This window comes from Chelonia mydas, chromosome 13, assembly GCF_015237465.2.
Source record: "Chelonia mydas isolate rCheMyd1 chromosome 13, rCheMyd1.pri.v2, whole genome shotgun sequence".
NCBI lineage: Eukaryota > Metazoa > Chordata > Testudines > Cheloniidae > Chelonia > Chelonia mydas.
Genome location: NC_051253.2, coordinates 37,461,058 through 37,478,637, shown reverse-complemented (window position 1 = coordinate 37,478,637; position 17,580 = coordinate 37,461,058). Strand labels below are relative to the sequence as shown.

Genomic DNA, 17,580 nt, shown 5'->3' with positions numbered 1-17,580 from the left:
CAAGGAGTTCCACAGGTTGACTGTGCATTGCATGAAGAAGTAGTTCCTTTTGTTGGTTTTAAACCTGCTGCTTATTAATTTCATTGGGTGACCCCTAGTTCTTGTGAAGGAGTACATAACAGTTATGTGAAGGAGTACATAACATTTTCTTATTCACTTTCTCCACACCAGTCAAGATTTTATAGACCTCTTCATATCTCCCTTTAGTTTTTCTTTTCCAAGTTGAAAAGTCCCAGTCTTTTAAATCTTTCCTCATATAGAAGCTTTTCCATAGCCCTCATAATTTTTGTTGCCCTTTTCTATACCATTTCTAATTCTAATATAACTTTTTTGAGATGAGGCAATTGAAATTGAAATAGTGTTGAATGTGAGGACTTGTGGCACCTTAGAGACTAACAAATTTATTTGAGCATAAGCTTTCGTGAGCTACAGCTCACTTCATCGGATGCATTCCCATGAAAGCTCATGCTCAAATAAATTTGTTAGTCTCTAAGGTGCCACAAGTCCTCCTTTTCTTTTTGCGGATACAGATTAACACAGCTGCTACTCTGAAAAGTGTTCAATGTGTCGTCGCACCACGGATTCAGATAGTGGCATTATGACATTTTCTGTCCTATTAACTGTCCCTTTCCTAATGATTCTTAACATTCTGTTAGTTTTTTTGATGGCCTTTGCACATTGAGTGGATGTTTTCAGAGAACTATCCACAATCACTCCAAGATCTCTTTCTTGAGTGGTAACAGCTAATTTAGAGCTAATCAGTTTGTATGTATAGTTGGGATTATGTTTTCAAATGTGCATTACTTTGCATTTTTCAACATTGAATTTCATCTGCCATTTTGTTGCCCAGTCCCCCAGTTTTGTGAGATTCCTTTGTAACTCTTTGCAGTCAGCTTTCGACTTAACTATCTTGAGACATTTTGTATCATCTGCAAATTTTTCTACCTCACCTTTTACCCCATTTTCCAGATTATTTCTGAATATGTTGAATGGCACATGTGCTGGTACAGATCCACGGGGAACCCTGCTATTATCCTCTCTCCATTCTGAAAACTGACCATTTATTCCTACTCTTTGTTTCCTGTCTTTTAACCAGTTACTGATCCATGAGAGAACCTTCCCTCTTATCCCATGACCATTTAGTTTGCTTAAGAGATTTTGGTGAGGGACCTTTTCAAGAGCTTTCTGAAAGTCCAAGTACACTGTATCACCCTTATCCACATGTTTGTTAACCCCCTCAAGCAGTTCTAATAGATTGGTGAGGCATGAGCTGTGTTGGCTCTTCCCAAACAAATCCTGTTCATCCTCGTGTCTGATAATTCTATTCTTTACTATAGTTTCAACCGATTTCCCTGGTACCGAAGTTAGGTTTACCGGCCTGTAAGTGCCAGAATTGTCTCTGGATCCTTAAAAATTGGTGTCACATTAGCTATGTTCTAGTCATATGGTACAGAACCTTATTTAAATGATAGGTTACATATCACACTTAGTAGTTGGGCAATGTCCTATTTGAGATCCTTCAGAACTCTAGGTTGAATCCCATCTGATCCTGGAAACTTATGACTGCTCAGTTTAGCAATTTGTTGCAACATCTGCATTGACACCACAATCAGGGAAAGTTGCTCAGATTTGTCACCTAAAAAGAATGGCTTAGGTGTGGAAACCTCCCTCACATCCTCTGCAGTGAAGGCTGATGCAAAGAATTCATTTAGCTTCTCTGCAATGGCCTGACATTACTTGAGTGCTCCTTTAGCACCTCAATTGTGCAGTGGTCGCACTGAGTATTTGGCAGGATTCCTGGTCTGATGTATTTTTAAAAAAATTGGTGTTAGTCTTTGAGACTTTGGCTAGCTGCTCATCAATTTCTTTCTTGGCCTGTTACATTATACTTTTACAAATGACTTGCCAGAGTTGATTCTCTTTTTTTCCCTCAGTAGGATTTAATTTCCTATTTTCCTACTTTTTTTTGCTTCTAACCACTTCTTTTACTTTGTTGTTTAGCCATAGCTGCACTTTTGTGGTCCTCTTACTATGCTTTTTAAAATTTGGGTTACACATTTAATTTGAGCCTCTGTTATGGTGTTTTTAAAATGTCTCCATACAGCTTGCAGGCCTTTCAATTTGTGACTGTGCTTTTTAATTTCTGCTTAATTAACTTCCTCATTTTTGTGTAGTTCCCCTTTCTGAAATTAAATGCTACTGTGGTGGGTTGCTTTAGTGTCTCTCCACGCCCCCACCAACACACATACGAATGTTAGCCTGCCTAGGGCCACAGCAAGGCTTACAACATCCAACGGAAGTTGGAAACCTCCCTCCCTTGGGCTTCATGTAATTAACAATGGATCCATCCATACAGATCCTGCTGAGTGACTTTCAAACCTAGCATCTTGGAATCTTCAACACAAAAAAGTTTCCTCCTCCCACTGGAGCTCATCTGTCAAGGTTGTTACAGTAAATAGGGAAAGCTGTAAAACAAAGACAACAACATGCACTAAGGAAATGTTACATTAGGGTTTGGGGTAGGCTGCAGGTCTGACTGCAATTGCAAAAGAAAAGGAGTTGTCTGTCTTTTGAAAAATCCATGACTTAATCCTTTTGCTTCCTATATCAATTACATTCAGGACATTATAATTAAAGTTTTGGTCATTTTGATGAAATTTCTACTTTTCTAAAACCACTTAATATTCGATTGACTGTCTTTCCCAAGGCTTCCTTCACATCCTTGTTTCTTAGGGTGTAAATGAAAGGGTTTAATAGTGGAGTTACAATAGTGTTAAAGATGTTGACAGTTTTGTTCAAATCCTGTGAGTTCTGTGCAGAAGGCTTGAGAAAAAGAAAAATGGCAGAGCCGTACCAGATAGTCACGACGGTGAGATGGGCCGAGCAAGTGGAAATGGCCTTTTGCCAGCCTTGGGCTGCAGGGATTCTCAATATGGTGGAGATAATGAAAATGTAGGAGACTACGGTTATTGCACATGAGACCATGACAACAATGAATGAGTCGATGAATGTTGCCAGCTCAACGAGGAGCAAGTCAGCAAAGGAAAGGGTTATCCAGGAATCTATGTCACAAATGAAATGACTGATGACATTTGGGCCACAGAAAGGCAACCTGGATATTAGAGACACGAGCACAGAGGTAGCCAGGAAACCACACAGCCAAGAGGCAAGGGCCAGCTGAGCACAAAAGGTGCTGTTCATGAGGGAGCTGTAGCGCAATGGATGGCATATGGCCAGATAGCGGTCATAGGCCATGACGGCCAGGAGGAAACATTCTGTGGCACCCATGGAGAGGAGAAAAAACAATTGCAGGAGGCAGACAGTGAAAGAGATGGTTTGGCTTGTGCCCAGCATGACACCAATAGCCTTGGGGACACATGCTGTGGTGTACCAGATCTCCAGGAAGGAGAGATTGCAGAGGAAGAAGTACATGGGGGTGTGGAGACATGGGTGGGTCTTCACTAGGGCTATGATGGACACATTCCCTAGGATTGTTAGGACGTACATCACAGAAAACAGCACAGCAAGGGACATCCAGAAATACCAAGTGCCGGGAAAGCCCAGTAAGATGAACTCCTGCACAGTGGTTTGGTTTCTTATTTCTGTCCGAGCCATGATGTCCATCTGTCAAGACATGAGAGATCATAAGGCATTTAAACACGTTGAACACAAATTTGGGTGTGCAGAAGTGCAAACCCCACAATCTGTTAATAAAGCTAAGATACGAGAAGGGAAAAGGGGTGCTACTCAACACCTTCCTGCCTTGTGCATCTTTCCATCTCTACAATGAAGATGAGATCTCAATTAATCATTCTTATAAGGCCCATGAGGATGCATGTTCATCCCATGGTATCTTTCATGTCTTAATGGTCTTGCTGATCAACCCCACTCCTCCCACCCCTGAGAAAGTTTCAGGATTTGGCCCCTTCTTTTCATCACTAACCGTGGAAGAAAACTTTGCTCTCTACTTGGGACAGAGTTGGAGTTTTTGCACAAGTTGCACTGAAAGTTGACAGGATTTCTACTCCTAAATCCTTTACACTCTTCTGTCCTTCAACCAGGCTTGAGTTACTTGCTCCTAGAGTGGTAAAAAAAAATCTAGAAAACTGTATCCCTTTGAAAAATGCCATTTTGTTGAAACTGGAATAGTTCATGAAAACACAGTAAATTTAGCTGAAAATCTCATCAGGGTGGTATCTCAGGTACAGAGTGAAATTTCTAATAAAAAAAAAACCTGAAAAAAATCAGCTTTCTATCCCGTTATTTAGGGCACATATTTGGGATGTATGGGACCCAATTTGAGTCTCATTTTTATTCCATATTGGAATGAAAACAAAGTGCGAAACCGTGCCATTTTTCACAAATTGAATTCTTGTTTCCACTTTTCTTCGTGTCTTTTGAAAACCCCAATTCAAATTCTCAGTAACAAGGAAAAAATTAGAAAATAGCAGTTATGTTTATTATTTCTTCTTGTCTTCTGGTAGATTCTTAAGGTCCCACCTGTGGTTGGAGGCCCATTGTGCTAGGCACTGCACAAACATAGCATAGAAGCCACCCCTACTCCAAGAAGCTTGCAATCTTAAAGCCAAGAGACACAAACCAATAGAAACAAACAGCAAAGATGCAGCTTCCAAGATTTACAGTTCAATGGCTTCCCCATTTCTGATTCACGTAACAAACCCCTTCTTCTACTCACCTCCTCTGAAAATGATCTCCACTCAAACTTTACAGTCTGGGATAGACCAGAACAATAGTTAGAAATAATGTTCTAAACACTGTCCAAGGCCAAATGCTTAAGAAACCTATAACTCACCCCCTATTGCATGTATATTTTCTACGTTTTACAATGGCAATTGCTCCTGGAGCTGAGTAAGACATCAGTTTATGGCATGAAGAATAAATGGTCGATCATCATTGCACCCCCTAGTATTTTCAGAGGGGTCTAGGGGAGTCAGGACCCAGCTCTCCATAACATTCAGTTGAAGCTGCACCAGGAACTCCCTTAGGCTTCTTTGAACAGCCCAGCTGCAATGAACATCATAGAATCATAGAATCATAGAATATCAGGGTTGGAAGGGACCTCAGGAGGTCATCTAGTCCAACCCCCTGCTCAAAGCAGGACCAATCCCCAATCAAATCATCCCAGCCAGGGCTTTGTCAAGCCTGACCTTAAAAACTTCCAAGGAAGGAGATTCTACCACCTCCCTAGGTAACGCATTCCAGTGTTTCACCACCCTCCTAGTGAAAAAGTTTTTCCTAATATCCAACCTAAACCTCCCCCACTGCAACTTGAGACCATTACTCCTTGTCCTGTCCTCTTCTACCACTGAGAATAGTCTAGAACCATCCTCTCTGGAACCACCTCTCAGGTAGTTGAAAGCAGCTATCAAATCCCCCCTCATTCTTCTCTTCTGCAGACTAAACAATCCCAGTTCCCTCAGCCTCTCCTCATAAGTCATGTGTTCCAGACCCCTAATCATTTTTGTTGCCCTTCGCTGGACTCTCTCCAATTTATCCACATCCTTCTTGTAGTGTGGAGCCCAAAACTGGACACAGTACTCCAGATGAGGCCTCACCAATGTCGAATAGAGGGGAACGATCACGTCCCTCGATCTGCTCGCTATGCCCCTACTTATACATCCCAAAATGCCATTGGCCTTCTTGGCAACGAGGGCACACTGCTGACTCATATCCAGCTTCTCGTCCACTGTAACCCCTAGGTCCTTTTCCGCAGAACTGCTGCCTAGCCATTCGGTCCCTAGTCTGTAGCTGTGCATTGGATTCTTCCGTCCTAAGTGCAGGACCCTGCACTTATCCTTATTGAACCTCATCAGGTTTCTTTTGGCCCAATCCTCCAATTTGTCTAGGTCCCTCTGTATCCTATCCCTGCCCTCCAGCGTATCTACCACTCCTCCCAGTTTAGTATCATTCGCAAATTTGCTGAGAGTGCAATCCACACCATCCTCCAGATCATTTATGAAGATATTGAACAAAACCGGCCCCAGGACCGACCCCTGGGGCACTCCACTTGACACCGGCTGCCAACTAGACATGGAGCCATTGATCACTACCCGTTGAGCCCGACAATCTAGCCAACTTTCTACCCACCTTATAGTGCATTCATCCAGCCCATACTTCTTTAACTTGCTGACAAGAATACTGTACAAGAATACAATACATCCTCCGTAGTGTTGTTTGAAATCATCCTCAGACAGAGAATGATCCTTAGCACTTGTGTAGTTCTTTACAGCTGCATTGTGCAGAGAATGACCATTCATCCGCACAGCACACCGGCATGCTAGAGGTCTGATTAAAGGCACAGTGGAGTGAATGGTTGACTAGGCAAGAGTCATTGTTCTCATTGTACATCGGGGCACCTAAGTCTCATAGATGTTAAGGTCAGAACGGACCATCATGACCATCTAGTCTGACCTCCTGCACATCACAGACCATAGAACCTCGCCCACCCACTCCTGTAATAGACCTCTAACCACTGGCTGAGTTTCCAAATTCCTCAGATCATGGTTTAAATACTTCAGGTTACAAATAATCCACCATTTACACCAGTTTAAACCAGAAAGTGACCCGTGCTTCAGAGGAAGGTGAAACCCCCCCAGGGTCTCTGCCAATCTGACCTGGGGGAAAATTCCTTCCTGACCCCAAATATGGCAATCAGTTAGACCCTGAGCATATGGGAAAGACCCACCAGCCAGACCTCTGGGAAAGAATTCTCTCTAGTAATTCAGAGCCCTCCCCATCTAGTTATCCATCTCCAGCCATTGGGGATATTTGCCACTAGCAGTTGCATATTGGCTACATGCCATTGTAGGCAGTCTTATCATACCATCCCTTCCATAATCATATCAAGCTCAATCTCGAAGGCAGTTAGGTTTTTAGCCCCCGCTGCTCCCTTTCAAAGGCTGTTGCAGAACTTCACTTCACTGATTGTTAGAAACCTTTGTCTAATTTCAAGCCTAAACTTGTCGATGGCAAATTATAGTCATTTGTTCTTGTATTCACATTGGTGCTTAACTTAAATAACTCCTCTCCCTCCCTGGTGTTTATCCCTCTGATGTATTTACAGAGAGCAATCATATCTCCCCTCAGCCTTCTTTTGGTTCGGCTAAACAAGCAACGCTCTTTGAGCCTCTTGTTACAAGATAGATTTTCCATTCCTCGGATCCTCCTAGTGGCTCATGGAGGTGAAGTGATTTGTCCAAATCTGAGAGACAACTGGACATAGAACACAAGAGTTCAGATTCCTACTTCTGTGCCCTGATCTCAGATATAGACATCACGAAACCTCCAGCTGCCAGAAACTGGGACTGGACAAAGGAAGTTGATCACGCCACATGGCTCTGTTCTGTTCATTCTCTCTGAAACATTGGGCACTGGCCACTATCAGAAAAGAGGGTACTGGGCTAGATGAACCGTTGATCTCACCCAGTATTGCAGTTCATATTCATATGTACAAGAAAATATATATATTCCTCTCTATTTGCCTCAGCTTAATTACTAAAATAGTAAATTCAAGAGATTAATTTATTAGCACGCCCTGGAATATTTCCATTTTCGTTTAAACATTTTTGATGGATTGGAGGCTTTAGCAAAAAATATTTTCATTTAAAAAAATGGGATTTTCATAAACAGAAAACTTCAGTTTCTGGTCAAACCTATTTAAACAAACCTCCAGTGATGGGGATTCTACAACCTCCCTTGGAAGCGCGTTCCAGAGCGTAACTACCCTTCTAGTTAGAAAGTTTATCCTAATATCTAACCTAAATCTCCTTTTCTGCAGATGAAGCCCATTATTTCCTGTCATAACTTCAGTGGACATGGTGAACAATTGATCCCTGTCCTCTTGATAATGACCCTAATATATTTGATGATTGTTATAAGATTTCCCCTCTCCTCCACCAAGTCTTCTTTCCTCATGATTAAACACACCCAGTTTTTTTAAGCTTTCCTTATAGGTCAAGTTTTCTAAACCTTTCATCATTTTTGTTGCTTTCCTCTGGACTCCATCCAGTGCATCCACATCTTTCCTAATGTGTGGCTCCCAGAAATGGACACAGTACTCCAGCTGAAGCTTCACCACTGCAAAGTAGAGTGGGACAATTACTTCCCCTGTCTTACTTGCCACACTCCTGTTTATATACCTCAGAATGATATTGCCCTTTTATGCAGCTGCATCACATTGCTGACTCATATTCAATAGGGGATCCACTATAACCCCCAGATACTTTTCAGCATCACGACCACCTAGACAGTTATCCCCCATTTTGTAGTTATGCATTTGATTTTCATAGAATCATAGAATATCAGGGCTGGAAGGGACCTCAGGAGGTCATCTAGTGCAACCCCCTGCTCAAAGCAGGACCAAACCCGAACTAAATCACAACTTTTCCCTTCCTAAGTGTAGTAAATTGCACTTGTCTTGCTTGAATTTCAACTTGCCGATTGTTGACCAGTTCTCTAATTTTTCAGGATCGTTTTGAATTCTAATCCTGTCCTCCAAAGTGCTTGAAACACTTCCTAGCTTGGCATCATCTACAGTTGTATTAAGCATAGTCTCCATTTCATTATCCAAGTTATTAATGACAATATTGCGCAATACTGGACCCAGGACTGAGCCCGGCAGGGCTCCACTCGGTACGCCATCCCAGTTTAACTGTAAACCATTCATAACTACCCTTGTGTGTCCTCACCTGATACTAATTTCATCTAGACCACATTTCTCTAGTTTGTGTCAAAGCCTGACTTACATCAAGATATATCACGTTAACAGCTTCCCCCCATCCACTAGACCAACAACCCTGTCAAACAAATGTTTCAATTTAAAACTGAATGTTTTTAAACAAAAAGTATCATTTTTTTCAATGAAAAAAATACATTAAAATTTTGGATGAAAATTAAAATATCTTTATGGAGGATATGTCTATCAGTGGCTATTAGCCAGGGATGGTGGCCCTAGCCTCTGTTTGCTAGAAGCTGGGAATAGGTGACAGAGGATGATCACTTCATGATTACCTGTTCTGTTCATTCCTTCTGGGGTACCTGGCCTTGGCTACTGTCGGAAGACATGATCCTGGACTAGGTGGAGCTTTGGTCTGACCCAGCATGGCCGTTCTTATGTTCTGTACTTATGTTCTCTAAATATTAGATGCAAAAAACTCAACTGACTCTATTAGGTACACAATTTAAAATGAATGTGATTTCCTTTTGCTCATCCTAGACTACAAACTATATTAAAAAATAAAGATGAGCTATATCCATTCTTCCTATACAGGTCGGCTGACTCCTCAATGAGGCAAACTTTTAGAACGACAGTGGCAATTTCCAGTTGTCTCGCATTGTCCTGAAAGGTGAAGCTATTTCACAATACAGCTACTTTCTCTTACAATTCCAGGTGTGTCTGGCTAGTGGATCTGCCTTACCAGCTGTGCTGACAGAGCTTGTCAATACAAACTCCCTTCATTCCCAATCTTTTTCTCTTCAGAAGACACACAGCAGCCTTGACTGCTGCTAAGTGGTGCATTGTAGGATGGCATATCTAGCTTTTCCCAAGGAGATTCTCATTTCCATGATGGTAACTTTACACCACTGTAGCAGTGTCAAGGGGACTTAAAGTCTTTGTGATAATTCAACATCACCTCCCTTTTATGAACCCCGTATACTGCTAAAGTGGTGTCCGTATAAATGAGAATCTGCCACTTCACAACCAGACAGCTCTCTCAAAGTCTGTAGATCTTTACATCAGTTAGAATCTCTTTCCATCACCATCCAACTGTCTTCACCCCTACCTACCTTGTTCATGAACTGCATCTCAAATTGATTGCATGTGGGGAACTGTTTTGTACTCAACCCTCAGCTCCCTATCACTCTGGGGACATGTGAACTCAACAGAATGTCACAGACTTCCCTAGAGTGTTTAACACATTCTGCTAAGTCAGGCTGGTTTCCTGGTTAAAGCAGAGGAAACCAGCACACTAGCCCTGCCTTTCCCAAATGCTTCTTACACTGTTAACTTCAGTGTGTTACGCCAGCCCCATCCCTCAGCCTCATTTTCCCCTTCTGTGAAATAATAATAAATACCATAATTTGATCCCTCCCAGTTGCTGGGCACAGACAAAAAGCTCCCAGAAAAAGCCACATCTGTGAGTTTTAGGGTCCTAGAATAGTAAGGATTTGTGCTGCATATACTTGAGCACAATCCACTAGCACCTGATCTAATCACCATTTACAGATATACAGCTACAGAGCACTCCTGTAACAGGGGAAAGCACCAGTACACAAATCCATAGATTAATAGATTCCAAAGTCAGAAGAGGCCATTGTGATCATCTAGTCTGGCCTCTCCAAAGTAATTCCTGCTGCACCTTTTTTTAGAAAAAAATCCAATTTTGATTTAAACATTCCCATCCACCTTGGTAAATTGTTCTAATAATTAATTACACTCATTGTAAAAATTAACACCTTGTGCCCAGTCTGAATTTGTCTAGCTTCAACTTCCAGTCACAAGATCATTTTTGAACTTTCTCTGCCAGATTGAAGAGTCCATTATAAATATTTGTACCCCATCTAGGAACTTAGATCCTTTGATTGTCAGCTCTTAACTTGCTCTTTGTTAAACTAACTAGATTGAGCTCTTTGAGTCTATCACCTTAGGTCGTGTTTTTTAATCCTTCAGTTGTTCTTGTGGTGCTTCTCTGAACAATTGCCAGTTGATCAACATCTTTCTTGAGTTGCAAACACCAGAACTGGACACAGGATTCCAGCAGTGTTTGCACCAGTGTCAAATAAACAGACAAAATAACCTCTCTACTCCTTCTTGAGATTCCCCTGTTTATGCATCCAAGCGTTGCATTAGACCTTTACGCCACAGCATCTCACTGGGAGTTCATGTTCTGCTGGTTATCCACCATGGCCCCTGTCATAAATATAAAGGGAAGGGTAAACTCCTTTAAAATCCCTCCTGGCCAGAGGAAAAATCCTCTCACCTGTAAAGGGTTAAGAAGCTAAAGGTAACCTTGCTGGCACCTGACCAAAATGACCAATGAGGAGACAAGATACTTTCAAAAGCTGGGAGGAGAGAGAGAAACAAAGGGTCTGTGTCTGTCTGTATGCTGCTTTTGCCGGGGATAGAACAGGAATGGAGTCTTAGAACTTTTAGTAAGTAATCTAGCTAGGTATGTGTTAGATTATGATTTCTTTAAATGGCTGAGAAAAGAGTTGTGCTGAATAGAATGACTATCCCTGTCTGTGTGTCTTTTTTGTAACTTAAGGTTTTGCCTAGAGGGATTCTCTATGTTTTGAATCTAATTACCCTGTAAGGTATCTACCATCCTGATTTTACAGAGGTGATTCCTGTACTTCTGTTAGAAGTCTTCTTGTAAGAAAACTGAATGCTTTTTCATTGTTCTAAGATCCAAGGGTTTGGGTCTGTGGTCACCTATGCAAATTGGTGAGGATTTTTACCAAACTTTCCCCAGGAAGTGGGGTGCAAGGGTTGGGAGGATTTTGGGGGGAAAGACGTGTCCAAACTACGTTTCCCAGTAAACCCAGTTAAAGTTTGGTGGTGGCAGTGGAAATTCCAAGGGCAAAGGGTAAAATTAATTTGTACCCTGGGGAAGTTTTAACCTAAGCTGGTAAAAGTAAGCTTAGGAGGTTTTCATGCAGGTCCCCACATCTGTACCCTAGAGTTCAGAGTGGGGAAGGAACCTTGACATGGTGGCAGAGTGGTGGGATTAACCTGAAATCATTTTGAGATCAATTTGAGATTTTTTGAACCAGAAATACAGATTTTAAAAAGGAATTTTTTTTTCCTTTGAGGCTCCTGGAAAGGAGGTCCAACTGAAAGCAGCTAGTTTTTTCTCTGCTTTGGGGTCAGAGCAGAGACAAAAGGGGATTATCTTTGTGAATTGCAGGTTTTCTTTGCCTAGAGGCAGAGTAATTAACTCCTGCAGGGAAATTCACAGTCTTCGCAAACCAGAGGTCTTTTTTCCCTAAAAGTAAATAGAGGGGGGGGTGATCTACCCATTTGCCTGGAGACAAAAGTGGCAGGGGCTTTTTTTCCTTAGGATTTTGATATTTTTTTACAAGGAGCACAGGTTTGAAAAGGAATTTTTTTCCTTTGGGCTGCTGGTAAGCAGGTTTCCAAGTTGTTGGAGGTTTTTTGCTTTGATTTGGGGCCAGAGCAGAGACAAAGGGAATTATCTTTTTCTGTAGGCTGACAATCACTATCAGAGAACAGGTATCCTATTCCAGCACAGCAAAATTTTACAAGCCAAGTTTTGTTTGTTTTATTTCTAACCCTCGGGTGTAAAGTTAGTTAAAAACAGAGAGGTAAAGATGACAGACACCAAGGCACTACACAAATTGGAGTTAGCCAAACTGGAGACAATGAAAGAAGCCGAAAAAGCTCGAGAAGCTGCTCACAGGAGAGAAATGGAGGCAAAGGACAAAGAAAGGGAGGCAGAGAAAGAGGCAGAACAACACCAAGCAGCTGCTCACAGGAGAGCTATGGAGGCAAGGGACAAAGAAATGGAAGCAAGGGCTGGAGGAGAAGGAAAAAGAGAGGAAGCATGTGGAGGAGATGGAGAAGATAAAGGCGCAGCAGAATATACCAAGAAACCCTAGCAATCCTTCTCCACGTACCACTTCCCATCCCAGAAAGTTCCCCACCTACAAGGCAGGCGATGATACTGAGGCCTTCTTAGAAAACTTTGAAAGGGCCTGCCTTGGGTACAGCATCTCTACCGACCAATACATGGTAGAGCTGAGGCTGCAGCTCAGTGGACCCTTAGCTGTGGTGGTGGCTGAAATGCCTAAGGAACACATGGACAAGTATGAACTGTTTAAATCCAAGGCGAGAGTCAGAATGGGGATAACACCCGAGCAGTCTCGTCGGAGGTTCAGTGCCCTAAGGTGGAAACCAGACGTGTCATTTACCCGACATGCCTACCACATTGTGAAACATTGGGATGCCTGGATATCAGGAGCAAGTGTTGAATCTCCAGTAAATTTGCCCTTCCTAATGCAAATGGAACAATTCTTAGAGGGTGTTCCTGAGGAAATAGAAAGATACATCCTAGATGGGAAGCCCAAAACTGTAATCGAGGCAGGAGAGATTGGAGCCAGGTGGGTGGAGGTGGCAGAGAACAAGAAAACTGGTCGCAGTTGGAGCGGAGACCAGAAGGGACAACCCCAGACCACACACTATTACCGGGGGCCATCCAAGGCCCCACCTACCTCCCGAAGAACCCTCCAGACACCTTATCCTCCCACCACCCCATTCTCCAGAAACCCGCCTCGCCCCAGTGACCCATCAGCTGGACGATGTTTTAAATGTAACGAGCTGGGGCATGTAAAGGCCAACTCCCCCAAGAATCCCAACAGATTACAGTTCATTGCACCGGAATCACACCAGAGATCCGCAGGCCCAGATTCCTCCCAGATACCCTTGGAGTGGAGAGAAACTGTGAGTTTGGGCGGGAAGAAGGTCACCGCTTGGAGGGACACCGGAGCACAAGTGTCAGCTATCCATGCTTCCTTAGTGGACCCCAATTTAATCAACCCAGAGATCCAAGTGACGATTCAACCCTTCAAGTCCAACTCTTTCGATCTGCCTACAGCCAAGTTGCCTGTCCAGTACCGGGCTGGTCAGGAACATGGACTTTTGTAGTCTATGATGATTATCCCATCCCCATGCTGTTGGGGGAAGACTTGGCCAATCATGTGAAGTGGGCCAAGAGGGTGGGAATAGTCACCTGCAGCCAGGCTAAACAAGCCGTGAGGCCTAGCTCTGTTCCGGAAACTTCTATCAGGACCCGGTCAGAGGTGATGGACCCGGACCCCAGGCCAATGTCTGCAACAGCAGTAGTGGATCCAGTCCCAGAGACCCAGACGGAACCAGTCCCAGAACCGGAACCAGCGGAACAACCAGCACCAGACCCATTGCCAGCACTGAATCCAGTACTTGCAACCTCAACAGCAGAGGGCCCCACCGAACCTGAACCGGCAGCAGCCCATAACCCTACACAAGAAGCTCAGCCAGAGCCTGAACCCCAACATAGTTTCCCAGCGGAGAGCGGTTCACAGTCAACAGAAACAGCCCCATCCCCTACATCGCTTCCAGAGGGACCAAGCATAGGTCCACAATCCAATGAGGAACTGATGTCTCCAGCATCAAGGGAACAGTTCCAGACTGAACAGGAAGCAGATGGAAGCCTCCAGAGAGCTTGGACAGCAGCACGGAGCAACCCACCACCTCTCAGCTCTTCTAATCGATCTAGGTTTGTTGTAGAAAGAGGACTTTTATACAAGGAAACTCTTTCTGCTGGACACTAGGAAGACTGACATCCTCAGAGACAGTTGGTAGTTCCAACTAAATACCGGGCCAAGCTCTTGAGCTTAGCCCATGATCACCCTAGTGGCCATGCTGGGGTGAACAGGACCAAAGACCGTTGGGGGGGGGGGCGTCATTCCACTGGGAGGGAATGGGCAAGGATGTTTCTACCTATGTCTGATCTTGTGAAGTATGCCAAAGAGTGGGAAAACCCCAAGACCAGGTCAAAGCCCCTCTCCAAACACTCCCCATCATTGAAGTTCCATTTCAGCGAGTAGCTGTGGATATTCTGGGTCCTTTTCCAAAAAAGACACCCAGAGGAAAGCAGTACATCCTGACTTTCATGGATTTTGCCACCTGATGGCCGGAAGCAGTAGCTATAAGCAACACCAGGGCTAAAAGTGTGTGCCAAGCACTAGCAGACATTTTTGCCAGGGTAGGTTGGCCCTCTGACATCCTCACAGATGCAGGGACTAATTTCCTGGCAGGAACTATGGAAAACCTCTGGGAAGCTCATGGGGTAAATCACTTGGTTGCCACTCCTTACCACCATTAAACAAATGGCATGGTGGAGAAGTTTAATGGAACTTTGGGGGCCATGATACATAAATTCGTAAATGAGCACTCCAATGCTTGGGACCTAGTGTTGCAGCAGTTGCTCTTTGCCTACAGAGCTGTACCACATCCCAGTTTAGGGTTTTCCCCATTTGAACTTGTATATGGCCGTGAGGTTAAGGGGCCATTACAGTTGGTGAAGCAGCAATGGGAGGGATTTACACCTTCTCCAGGAACTAACATTCTAGACTTTGTAACCAACCTACAAAAGACCCTCCGAACCTCTTTAGCCCTTGCTAAAGAAAACCTACAGGATGCTCAAAAAGAGCAAAAAGCCTGGTATGATAAACATGCCAGAGAGCGTTACTTCAAAGTAGGAGACCAGGTCATGGTCTTAAAGGCGCTCCAGACCCATAAAATGGAAGCATCGTGGGAAGGGCCATTCATGGTCCAGGAGCGCTTGGGAGCTGTTAATTATCTCATAGCATTCCCCACCTCCAACCAAAAGCCTAAGGTGTACCATATTAATTCTCTAAAGCCCTTTTATTCCAGAGAATTCAAGGTTTGTCAGTTTACAGCCCAGGGAAGAGAGGATGCTGAGTGGCCTGAAGGTGTCTACTACGAAGGGAAAAGTGCTGGTGGTGTGGAAGAGATGAACCTCTCCATGACCTTTGGGCGTATGCAGCGACAGCAGATCAAGGAGCTGTGCCCTAGCTACGCGCCAACGTTCTCAGCCACCCCAGGACTGGCTGAATGGGCATACCACTCCACTGACACAGGTAATGCTCACCCAATTAAAGTCCAACCTTACCGGGTGTCTCCTCAAGCTAAAACTGCTATAGACCGGGAGATCCAGGATATGTTACAGATGGGTGTAATCCGCCCCTCTGGAAGTGCATGGGCATCTCCAGTGGTTCTAGTTCCCAAACCAGATGGGGAGATACGTTTTTGCATGGAGTACCGTAAGCTAAATGCTGTAACTCGCCCAGACAACTATCCAGTGCCACGCACAGATGAACTATTAGAGAAACTGGGACGGGCCCAGTTCATCTCTACCTTGGACTTAACCAAGGGGTACTGGCAGGTACCGCTAGATGAATCCGCCAAGGAAAGGTCAGCCTTCACCACACATCTCGGGCTGTATGAATTTAATGTCCTCCCTTTCGGGCTGCGAAATGCACCCGCCACCTTCCAAAGACTTGTAGATGGTCTCCTAGCGGGATTAAGAGAATATGCAGTAGCCTACCTTGACGATGTGGCCATATTTTCGGATTCCTGGGCAGAACACCTGGAACATCTACAAAAAGTCCTTGAGCGCATAAGGGAGGCAGGACTAACTGTTAAGGCTAAGAAGTGTCAAATAGGCCTAAACAGAGTGATTTACCTTGGACACCAGGTGGGTCAAGGCCCCCTACAGGCCAAAGTGGATGCTATCCAAAAATGGCCTGTCCCAAAGTCAAAGAAACAGGTTCAATCCTTCTTCGGCTTGGCTGGTTATTACAGACGATTTGTACCACAATACAGCCAAATCGCCACCCCACTGACAGACCTAACCAAAAAGAAACAGCCAAATGCCGTTCAGTGGACCGAAAAGTGTCAGAACGCCTTTAACCAGCTTAAAGCGACACTCATGTCTGACCCTGTACTAAGGGCCCCAGACTTTGACAAACCGTTCCTAGTAACCACAGATGCGTCCGAGCATGGTGTGGGAGCAGTTTTAATTCAGAAAGGACCTGATCAAGAATTCCACCCTGTAGTGTTTCTCAGCAAAAAACTGTCTGAGAGGGAAAGCAACTGGTCAGTCAGTGAAAAAGAATGTTACGCCATTGTCTATGCGCTGGAAAAGCTATACCCACATGTTTGGGGACGGCGTTTTCACCTGCAAACCAACCATGCTGCGCTACAGTGGCTTCATACTGCCATGGGAAATAACAAAAAACTTATTCGGTGGAGTTTAGCTCTCCAAGATTTTGATTTCGACATCCAACACAACTCAGGAGCTTCTAACAAAGTGGCTGATGCACTCTCCCGTGAAAGTTTCCCAGAATCAACTGGTTAAAATCGTCCTTGAGATGTGAAAAATATTGTTAGTCTTTATGTACTTGGCAGTATATTTAGAGGTGCATGTGTCTTATTAACTCTGTTTTCCTAGAGCTCCAGGAAGAAATCCCAGCCAGCGTTTCACCCTAGCTGAGATTGGGGGGGGGGGGGCGTGTCATAAATATAAAGGGAAGGGTAAACCCCTTTAAAATCCCTCCTGGCCAGAGGAAAAATCCTCTCACCTGTAAAGGGTTAAGAAGCTAAAGGTAACCTCGCTGGCACCTCACCAAAATGACCAATGAGGAGACAAGATACTTTCAAAAGCTGGGAGGAGAGAGAGAAACAAAGGGTCTGTGTCTGTCTGTATGCTGCTTTTGCCGGGGATAGAACAGGAATGGAGTCTTAAAACTTTTAGTAAGTAATCTAGCTAGGTATGTGTTAGATTATGATTTCTTTAAATGGCTGAGAAAAGAGTTGTGCTGAATAGAATGACTTTCCCTGTCTGTGTGTCTTTTTTGTAACTTAAGGTTTTGCCTAGAGGGATTCTCTATGTTTTGAATCTAATTACCCTGTAAGGTATTTACCATCCTGATTTTACAGAGGTGATTCTTTTTTACTTCTATTAAAAGTCTTCTTGA

The 17,580-nt window shown here is 43.8% G+C and overlaps 1 protein-coding gene across 1 annotated transcript; it reads right to left on the bottom strand.

Moving 5' to 3' along the window:
* Window positions 1-2,643: 2,643 nt before the first annotated feature.
* LOC119563626 (olfactory receptor 6F1-like) lies at window positions 2,644-3,615 on the bottom strand. The gene has a single exon (XM_037877065.1). The coding sequence runs from the start codon at window positions 3,613-3,615 to the stop codon at window positions 2,644-2,646; it is 972 nt and encodes a 323-aa protein (XP_037732993.1).
* Window positions 3,616-17,580: the final 13,965 nt, after the last annotated feature.

Coding starts and splice junctions, on each gene's coding strand:
- LOC119563626 (XM_037877065.1), bottom strand. CDS start 3,615: ATGGCTCGGACAGAAATAAGAAACCAAACCACTGTGCAGGAGTTCATC.